The sequence below is a fragment of the Cyprinus carpio genome, chromosome A23 (genome assembly GCF_018340385.1).
Source record: "Cyprinus carpio isolate SPL01 chromosome A23, ASM1834038v1, whole genome shotgun sequence".
In the NCBI taxonomy this organism is placed as follows: Eukaryota; Metazoa; Chordata; class Actinopteri; order Cypriniformes; family Cyprinidae; genus Cyprinus; species Cyprinus carpio.
In genome coordinates this window covers 1,667,336-1,678,090 of record NC_056594.1, presented here as the reverse complement: position 1 = coordinate 1,678,090, position 10,755 = coordinate 1,667,336, and the positions used below count along the sequence as shown (strand labels likewise).

Genomic DNA, 10,755 nt, shown 5'->3' with positions numbered 1-10,755 from the left:
TGGAACTGACATACATGAGAAGCAGGAGACTTATATTGTTTTTGCCTTTATTAGATAGGATAGGATGAAGAGATTCGGGAAGCACTGGGATACAGAATCAGGAAAGGACCAAGAGGCATGACTGAAAATGAGACAGCAGGCACTTCTGCAACATATGTAGGAGCACTGTCCACAAGGCCATGTCCCAAATGGCACCCTAAGCCATCACGGTCTTCCTCCAAGTCCATCCTTTCATGATGTGATGCCGTAGAAATGGGACACGCTGTGGACTTAATGGACAAACGTATGCAACAGCCTTTGTCCGCAGGTCCACAAGTGCACATGAAGTGTGTCTTTTGGGACAGGGCCCAAGCTAAATTCTTCATTTGCACTCGACATTAAAAAGATATCAGTTGTTCTTTTTCTTTTCATGACCAGTTTCTTACAGGCACTTCAGTACACTTCATCTAATCCAACATTTACCCCATATGAATATCAAAATGGGCCTGTAAGTGTCTATTTATAGCTCTAAAAAGAGATGACTACGTGTGTGTGTGTGTGTGTGTGTGTGTGTGTGTGTGTGTGTGTGTGTGTGTGTGTATAATTTAGTTTTTCCATATGCTCCAAGAAATTTGTAATCTCATCAGTACCTTGAACCGATCAGTGCTGCATATGCTTTTTGGAAAAGTAATATAATATGCTGACATACGTCACAGTAAGAAGACACCAAAACATACTCAAAAATGCACACACTCACAGATAAATGACTAATGACTTATGAATGTACTGAGCGGTTGTGAGATGAAGAGATACAAAGGCAGCCAGAGGGTGTGTATTTCAGGCAGGTGCAATTATACATCTGGAGGCTGTCTTAAGGACACAAGTGAAAAGGCCAACAAGTGTGCGTGTGTGTGTGTGTGTGTGTGTTTGTGTGTGTGTGTGTGTGTGTGTGTGTGTGTGTGTGTGTGTGTGTGTGTGTGTGTGTGTGTGTGTGTGTGTGTGTGTGTGTGTGTGTGTGTGTGTGTTTCAGTGGTCCGCTTCACCTCTGCCTCACACAAGTGGCAGAACAAAAGAGTTGTAAAGTGCTGCAGGTCTCAGGGAAGAACAAAAGTGCACCTTGCACCATTCAAATCATCCAAAGTACCTCCTGAGGCCCCAAATACCTGTGGCACAGTCAGAGACACTGCAGGTGTTTTCTCTGTTACTGCAGGTGCAGCACACAGTGAGAGACACACCCTCGATTTCACAGTACAAAACAGAAAAACAACTTTTTACAGTGTATGCATGGAAGCGCTCTGTGGAAATACCCAGTTTATGATGCAGACATGAATGAAATCATGCAGCTTGTTGAGATGTTCAGGTGAGCTACTACTTTATTTACATCTGGTGGACAGACAATCCAGCAGACTTACATTAAAGGAGGGACTCAAGCCATATCAAGACACCAACAGAAAGACCAACAAAGACAAAAAAACAAGCTTAAATATAACTCCAGTAAACTCAAGTTTGAAAAGATGCGTTGACAGAGAAAATACTGAGTATTGAAGCCACAGTTGCTTCATTTTTGTTGGTCAGGTAAGAAAATGAATCATTGTGCAGACTGCTCTCTAAGGTACTGAAGAACACAAAGAACAGCAATGCTAACAATACCTAAAAATGCACCTTTAAGTTTAGATCTTAATGCTATTAAAAAAGTAAAGTTTCACAATGAATTTGACACTATTGGTGCTGTATGTTCACCTGTATGTCAACTTTTAGCAAATGCTAATGAACGTAACAGGAAATTACTTTTCACTCTTCTATAAATGCTTCACCTCTTTCCTTACCATCAGATTTTCTCTCTCTCCTCTCTTTTCTCATGTTGTTACACATACATCTAATTTCCTGCCCTCTCTTCAGTCTTCCTGTAATTGTGAAAGTGACACAATTTGTTTGGCTCTTGCAGAGATTCTTATATTGGGCCTCAAGCCATAAACACCAGGCTTCAGCACACCACTGTTGTATAACAGCTGTTTTTCTCTACTCAAGGTTGCTTAAATCCTAAACTGTGAGACCACCACACTTACAACCTGTTCCCTCCACTCAAATGTTGATTACTTATGAAAAGGGGTGTCCAATCCTACTCCTGGAGGGCCACCTTCCAGAGTTCACCCTAATTAAACACATTTAAACCAGCTAAACACAGTCTTTGGGATCACTAGACACTTCCAGGCTGGTGTGTTAAAGCTAGTGGCCTTCCAGAAGCAGGAATGGACACCCCTGTGACAAAGAAATGAATACTAAACACTAGACTAGGGGAGCCAAACCCGCTCCTGGGGGGCTACCTTCATGCAGAGTTTAGCTCCAACCCTAATCAACACACCAAACACAATTAAGGTGTTTAGGATTACTAGAGAACCACAGCCAGGTGTGTTAGAGCAGAGCTGTAACTGAAGTTTAGGGCCGTGTTTGTCACCACATTGGAATAACTCAATATGTCAACACAAACATCAACTAACATCAAACCTCACAAGTTCTTGCACGCCATGTGACCAAACAGCATGACATTGGACATTTCTGCCGCTATATTTGATGTAGTCTTGTAGTGTATGGTGATATAGTCTGTAGTTGGAAAATAGTAGTTTACTTCACAATTTCTTTTCTGGAACATAAAAGTTTTGGATCCTATTGACTTGCCCAAACATTCTTCTTTTTTGTTCTACAGAAGAAATAAGTCATACAGGTTTGAAATGACATGAGGGTGACTAAATAATGAAAGAAAGGTACATGCTAGGACATAACTCAATATGAGAGGGAACGTTTGAGGAGACAGAACCATCAGGGAAATAAGACCAATGTCATGGAAGAGGGCAGTGGCGGCTTCCAGAAGGGAACTGCATCTGGAAAAGAAAGAAAGAAAGTTGGAGAAAGTATGTGGGTAATCCCCACACAAGAGCACAGTCACCCAGAACTCTGTTAGTAATCCATACCATAATAACAGCTCCTGGCTCGAACATGATCCCTATGACTCAGCTCTCTAAACCACTACCTCAAACGTGAAAAGACATGAACATCACTGCTCAAATATGCCCTTTTAAGGGTAATGTACGGCCACCGTCCAACACAGAGACTAGAGCCAGGCCAAAGGCCCTCACGCTGAATATCCATGGCCAGTTTTCCCAGTTCAAACAAACATCTTAGTCTTCAAATGTAAAACTGATCTCAGAGCTGTCTAAACATATTTACATGAGAAGGTTAGAGGATTGGGAAATTAAAATTCAGTCTTTCTCATCACTCCAAACATGCATGAAAGTGTGTCCGAAAATGTATTTTTATGTCTTGGTCTCGACTTTATTCACCCCCAAAAGAAAAAAGCATGTCGTTCAGCCCATTTTCTGATCTCAAATACAGAGGCCTCAAATGAGCTGGTCTCAACTACGAGGTTATCAAACATTTAAATAAACAAGTCAAGACACACTGAGGCAGGATTGATGTCAATCATTTTCAATATTATCAATGGTTCTTGCCTGTCTCATGACTGCCTGTCATGAATGTCAAAAATGATCGGGGAATGACTTAAATCTGAACCTGTACCTCACACAAAGCTGTCACGTGACTTGGAATAAAGTGTATGAACCATTTGGACCACTTCATGATACGTTTATGGTTCTTCCTGGACCTTGACAGCTCCTCCCAGAGCTCCACAGAAATTCCATTTGTGTTTCACAGAAAGTCATTTGGGTTTGGAGCTACATCAGGATGAGTACATGATGACAGGACTTTTATTTTTGGCCAAACTATCTTTCAGCTCTCGTTCTAGCTGGCTGTAGCTAGCAGGACGCTTCTCTCTACCCCAATTCTTCAGATGTTATTTATCAGTGCTGCAGCGAGGCCAGTGTTTATATGTGACTGACAAGCCATTTCCTGTGTCCGATGGGCTCCTTCAGCCCAGAGGAGAGAATGAAAGTGAGATTAAACTAGGTCAACAATAGGAATAAGCATGATACAACTATATATTTATTGTTCACATAAATGTGGTCTTCATGCCCTTTAACTGAAAGACATGCGATATATGAAGGGCCCTCAGATATGTTTGTTCCAGCAGGGGAAAAAAAGAGGAGACAGCAACTCAAACCACACTGCACCCACATCAATTACAGACACATTATCTCACCCCCTCACAGGTACTAGGGGACATTTTTTGACTTTATGGGGCATTTTTTGCAGATTTGTGCCGCTTCAAGGGTTGAAAGACAATGACATCACCCTCTGACATCCATCCAGCCACCCACACACAGTTGTCATCTCTGTGTGAACATGACTCCGTGGGTTTGAGGGGCCGCTCAATCCTCCACGTCTACTAACTTAAGTCTCCAGTTCAGGCCAACCACATCAAAACCAAAAGACTTTCGGCTACTGAACACCAATCATATCTGACCATGTCGGCCCACATACACCCAAACATGCACATATTGCCGTTTCTCGGTTTGCTATTTAAATGACACAGTATAAAAACTACCGTAAATGAGTAATTTAAGAGATATTTACAACAGAAAACTATTTTGCTCATACCTTAGTTAAAAGAAAAAAAAACCTTTCTATATATGTATATCTGTTGCATATTGTACAGTAGTTTGTATTCTATTATTGCAGTATTTATTTTGAATGAGCTTTTATGTTTATATTTTCAGTTTTCATTTTAATTTTAGTTAAAGTTTAAGTAATTGTATGTGCTTTTTGGGTTTTTACTATTTAAGTAAGAATGGGGATGTTAACTGAAAGCTTTCTCCATGTATCATAGACCTTGTGAGCTTTAATGATAATTACACATTCCTTTAATTTATCCTTATCATGCAAAAGTTACCAAGTTCACAGAGTTTAAATGGCCATGACATGAGATAAAAGGCACACTTCACTTTTTAAACTCAAGTACAGAGCCCCAAACATGACATGTGGAAGAAAATATATACAGGTCCTTCTCAAAAAATTAGCATATTGTGATAAAAGTTCATTATTTTCCATAATGTAATGATAAAAATTAAACTTTCATATATTTTAGATTCATTGCACACCAACTGAAATATTTCAGGTCTTTTATTGTTTTAATACTGATGATTTTGGCATACAGCTCATGAAAACCCAAAATTCCTATCTCAAAAAATTAGCATATCATGAAAAGGTTCTCTAAACGAGCTATTAACCTAATCATCTGAATCAACTAATTAACTCTAAACGCCTGCAAAAGATTCCTGAGGCTTTTATATACTCCCAGCCTGGTTCATTACTCAAAACCGCAATCATGGGTAAGACTGCCAAACTGACTGCTGTCCAGAAGGCCATCATTGACACCCTCAAGCGAGAGGGTAAGATACAGAAAGAAATTTCTGAACTAATAGGCTGTTCTCAGAGTGCTGTATCAAGGCACCTCAGTGGGAAGTCTGTGGGAAGGAAAAAGTGTGGCAAAAAACGCTGCACAACAAGAAGACGTGACCAGACCCTGAGGAAGATTGTGGAGAAGGACCGATTCCAGACCTTGGGGGACCTGCGGAAGCAGTGGACTGAGTCTGGAGTAGAAAAACATCCAGAGCCACCGTGCACAGGCGTGTGCTTTTGAACCAGAAACAGCGGCAGAAGCGCCTGACCTGGGCTACAGAGAAGCAGCACTGGAATGTTGCTCAGTGGTCCAAAGTACTTTTGTCGGATGAAAGCAAATTTTGCATGTCATTCGGAAATCAAGGTGCCAGAGTCTGGAGGAAGACTGGGGAGAAGGAAATGCCAAAATGCCTGAAGTCCCGTGTCAAGTACGCACAGTCAGTGATGGTCTGGGGTGCCATGTCAGCTGCTGGTGTTGGTCCACTGTGTTTTATCAAGGGCAGGGTCAATGCAGCTAGCTATCAGGAGATTTTGGAGCACTTCATGCTTCCATCTGCTGAAAAGCTTTACGGAGATGAAGATTTCATTTTTCAGCACGACCTGGCACCTGCTCACAGTGCTAAAACCACTGGTAAATGGTTTACTGACCATGGTATTACTGTGCTCAATTGGCCTGCCAACTCTCCTGACCTGAACCCCATAGAGAATCTGTGGGATATTGTGAAGAGAAAGTTGAGAGACGCAAGACCCAACACTCTGGATGAGCTTAAGGCCGCTATCGAAGCATCCTGGGCCTCCATAACACCTCAGCAGTGCCACAGGCTGATTGCCTCCATGCCACGCCGCATTGAAGCAGTCATTTCTGCAAAAGGATTCCCGACCAAGTATTGAGTGCATAACTGAACATAATTATTTGAAGGTTGACTTTTTTTGTATTAAAAACACTTTTCTTTTATTGGTCGGATGAAATATGCTAATTTTTTGAGATAGGAATTTTGGGTTTTCATGAGCTGTATGCCAAAATCATCAGTATTAAAACAATAAAAGACCTGAAATATTTCAGTTGGTGTGCAATGAATCTAAAATATATGAAAGTTTATTTTTTATCATTACATTATGGAAAATAATGAACTTTTATCACAATATGCTAATTTTTTGAGAAGGACCTGTATATATTGTGGCCTCGAAGTAAGAATATTGTTTTAATCAAGCCACAGTTTAGCTAAAACAAGGGAATAATTTAGTCAACATTAACTAAGATGAGGGTACGGATTAGTACAATGTGGCCTAAAACTAAATGTAACTAAAAAGAGCAAACAAGATAAAAAAACAATAGTTAATTTGTGCCCCCGATATATAGCTTTTTCTCCCAGCATGTCATGTTTTAAGCTCTGTACTCAGGAGTACAGCATTTTTAGTGGTCACAGATGTTGTAGATAAAGTATGCCACAGATACTGCTGATAGAGCTGAAGTTGCATTGAGCGTGGAATATTTTTTTAAGCATGCCCTCCCCCTACAACTAGCTTCTCCCACCAAAATCCCACAGCTTTGAGCCTCCAAATCAGCAGAGGAAGTGCATCGTTACTCTAGCAAGACTGGTTGGCGTCAGCGCGGGTCACAAGGGCTTTGTGGATTCAGCTTCCTAGAGAAAGGGTGAGCTGCGGAGGAGGTCTACAAAACCTAAAACCTCAGAACCCTGGCCGCATTCGAAGCACAGATTGTTGGCATATCCCACATTTATTAAATTTCCCCTCGGGGCGGCATATCTATCTGTTTGACAGATTGAGGTTCTGGAGCTAAGAGCTGGATCCACTGGTCTTAATGGTGCGGACTGGCCCATTTCTCTGGTGCTCCTCTAAGTCTTCTGCCTCCCTTTTGGTCTTTTTCCACCTGCAGTGTCTCAGACGCGAACATTTGTTGACCATGTGTCAGCTAAACTGGATTAGCATTGTATTAGCATTAGGCTAAGCAGAAAAAGTGTGTGCAGGTGTTCTGACCATCACTCAAAATATCTGACTGCGTCTAGACACAGACGCTACATATTTATTGCACCGTATCTATTCAGAGACCCTTGGATGTAAATTCATGCATTTGAGGAATACTTCACATTTCTTTTGTCAATAATCTTTAAAAATTCTGCAAGCTTGTATTCATTTCAGAATGTTTAAGGGCATAATTTACAATATTTGATGTCAAACATGGAGTAATTCAGCCTGTTTGAATGTGCGCAAGCATGAATGATATGAAAGAGATTTTCTCTCTTATCCTGTTTGTCACATAAAACTACCAACGCACTTCTGAATATGTGTACAGAATGCTTCTTGAATGTAAACAAGCCCTGAGGACATCTCCTTTTGTTTACCATGAAAGATATAAAGTTATAATGGTTTGTAATGACATGAGGTTGAGTAAATGTATGCAGAATATTAATTTATGGGTGAACTGTCCTTTCAACATATCATAAAAACACAAATTAAACACTTCTGTTAAACAAAGAACATAAATTACTTTATTGAAAAATACCAAGTGGAAATACACTAAAACATCTTTGCTCCAAAAAGATTGCATAGCATTTGGTTTGTGTTATACGTACAACATAAACAATATGTAGACAGGCAGCTTCATATATCATTGTGGCTTTGGAAAAAATATGTTTGAAGATGACCAGATGATAAAGGCTTCACGGAAGACCTTTTTCAAATGAGAGCCAGCAAATTCCCTTCAGTTCAGGTGGCTTGCAGTGAACTTTGTATAACTTCTAAAACCAAATGACCTTTTTTGTGTGTTTTTGACACCTTATTCAGTGTTTAAGAACATAAAACATCCAGGAGATGCCGCATGATGGAATACCTTGAAGCTCAGATTACAGAGTCAAATTCCAGAGTCTAGTTGAACTTCTTATTAAAACAGGTCTTTGGTGTGCTTTTCAGCCATCAGTCTAGAGGCAGAGCCAATGCATTTGTCAACAGGCCTGCGCTGCAACAGCTGTCCCAATACATCCCTGCACGTCTGCGGAGATCTTGGTGAGAGATGACCTCTCACCACACACGCTTTATAGCAGCTGCCCCCTCACAGTCCCGGACCAGCCGGCACCAAGGTGCATCTTGGGAATCCACCGAGAGCCAGTCTGTGGGCCCCCCTCCCACGACAGAAATCTGCAGTCTACATTTAACAGGCCGTTACTGTAGACACTTTGTGTGTGATGTGTGTAAGACTAACACTGGTAAATAACATCATCACTCCTCTGGCTTGTGGAAGCAAAGATGAGGCCCTTTGTGCTTCAAAAACAGCATCAAAACATTTTCTATGAGTCCAGACATTCACTTATGGCTTAAACCCGTCCCAGCTCAATGTGAGAGATGGCCTCTAGACGGACGGACAGCAGCTGGAGAGGGTGTGTTTGTGCAGGAGGGACATGCGGCTGAAGGTACGAGAGCACGTTCCACACTGGTACTTCTTCACTTCGGAGTGGGTCTGCAGGTGAGCGCGCAGGTTTGAGCGGTCTGCAAACGCACGGTTACAGTGGGGGCATGAGAAGGGACGTTCACCTAAAACAGAGATGAAGAATTTTGTTTTTAGTATACACATATATATGTAACCTCTACAGTTTCTGCAAGACACAAAACTTGTGCCGCTCTGATTGGTTGTTTTGGGTGGTTGCTTGGATATTCGCTTTAAAGAGCCAGTCCCTAGGTTTCTATAATATTCTTGTCTCTAAATATGACTTTTTGGGAGTCCTTTAAGCAGACAGTCAAGGTTTTACTTGGATAGCCCCTGCTAGTAGATGTGCCAGCCAAGCAACAGCCATTGACAAGAATGGGAATGCTACAGATAGCATAGACCTTGTCAGCTTTAAAGGTCATTTCACCACATCCCTCTCGTTTTTTCCTTTTAGTATCATGCAGAAGTTACCAAGTTTAAATGACTATGAAATTAAAGATTGAATATGATAAACATAACTTTTTAACGCAAGTACAGAGATGCCAAACTGAAATGATAAATAATAGCACACCTCTTCTCGATAAGCTGCACGATGTGGGGCTTGCAGGATGAGTTTAATACTTCAAAGTTAAGGGTTGACTTTGCATGCACCACTAACAACCTCAGTGTATCCGCTCACTCACCGGTATGTGTACGGATGTGTCCTCGCAGTAACCAGGGTCTGGAGAAGGCCTTTCCACACGTGGTGCACACACAGGGGAGCGTGTGCGAGCGGATGTGCATCTTGAGTGCACCCAGGCTGTTGTACTCTTTGGGACAGTGTTTGCAGTGGAAGGCCGCTCTGGTGCTTGTGCTGGTGGCTCCTGTAGCGGTAATGACCGTCTGTGGGCTGGCGGTGCAGTGCGTGAGCTGATGGCGAGACAGCGCGGCCGGGCTGCTGCAGGTCTTGCCGCAGTGGGTGCACTGGAAGCGGTCAGCAGGGTCTGGGCTGGGAGGGTCAGATGTACGGCAGTCGTCCTCCTCTCCGCTGCTGCTGGAGCTGGACTGAGAGCTCAGGTCCAGAGGCCCAGGAGGAGAGGAGATGCTGGGTGACACCGGTGTGAAGGTAAGGGGTAAGGCACTGGTGGTCCACATGAGCATGGAGGGATAGGTGGGCACCACAGAGTCGCCTTCTCTAGTGGGGAGGTCATCCAGAGGGAAGCACTGTGGGACGACAGCATAGCGTTGGTCTGCGGGAGAGAAAAGGTGCCTGTTTAGATGTTTGCTGGACTAGAGGAAAATGGTTCAGTTTGCTTGAGGTAGTACTTTTTTGTTTTTATACTCTCCAGCTTTTCAAACACACACTTTATTTGGTTAGTAACTACTGAATATCAACTCTATGTGTTCTCTGACTGACTTTTTGAGATATTTTAATCAGATTAAATTATTGTGAAATACTACAGCTGAAGCATTTCAGCAGTTAGAGATAAACTTCACATCCTGCAGTTTGTGCAGATGCCATGGTAAAAAAAAAACGAATTCAAATATATTTTTAAATTATACACTAAAAACAAAATAATTTTAAAGTAATACCTTAAGTAATTAAAATATGATAATAAAATTATAAAGTTTTAAAAAATGATTTCAACATTTATGGTGCAGGATATTATGATAACTTTGGGTGAGGTTTTGGCTAAACATAAGCTGTTTTAATTCACATACTGATATGGCATAAAATAACAAACAGCTCTTAAAGGCACACTCACCAGTTTGACTCTCCAGTTCACTGTAGTTTGGCTTCTTGTTGGAGAAATATTTCTTGACAAGAAATGAACGTGGCATTTTGTAATGATCCTCCTCAAACTTCACCGTAAGTTTTAGAGCAGCTCTAGACTGAGGCCCTGGAAAGCTGTAGTGTGAATCCCTTCATATGCTCAGAGCGGACGGAAAGGTTTCTGATGAAGTATCACATGAACTACTGCCATTCAGCCCACACTGGTCTC

General features: G+C 41.7%; 1 protein-coding gene across 1 annotated transcript; it reads right to left on the bottom strand.

The window, feature by feature from the left end:
• Nucleotides 1-8,039: 8,039 nt before the first annotated feature.
• Nucleotides 8,040-10,755, bottom strand: LOC109053177 (protein snail homolog Sna-like). Its single transcript, XM_042712573.1, has 3 exons — nt 10,519-10,755; nt 9,457-10,002; nt 8,040-8,880 (listed from the first exon to the last, which is right to left on the bottom strand). The coding sequence occupies exons 1-3, from the start codon at nt 10,592-10,594 to the stop codon at nt 8,699-8,701; spliced, it is 804 nt and encodes a 267-aa protein (XP_042568507.1). The 5' UTR covers nt 10,595-10,755; the 3' UTR covers nt 8,040-8,698.

Excerpts from the sequence above, each read along its gene's own strand:
- LOC109053177 (XM_042712573.1), bottom strand. The coding sequence starts at position 10,594 with ATGCCACGTTCATTTCTTGTCAAGAAATATTTCTCCAACAAGAAGCCA. Across the intron at positions 10,003-10,518 it reads TGAACTGGAGAGTCAAACTG|ACCAACGCTATGCTGTCGTC; the intron begins GTGAGTGTGCCT and ends TCTCTCCCGCAG. Across the intron at positions 8,881-9,456 it reads ACACATCCGTACACATACCG|GTGAACGTCCCTTCTCATGC; the intron begins GTGAGTGAGCGG and ends TCTCTGTTTTAG.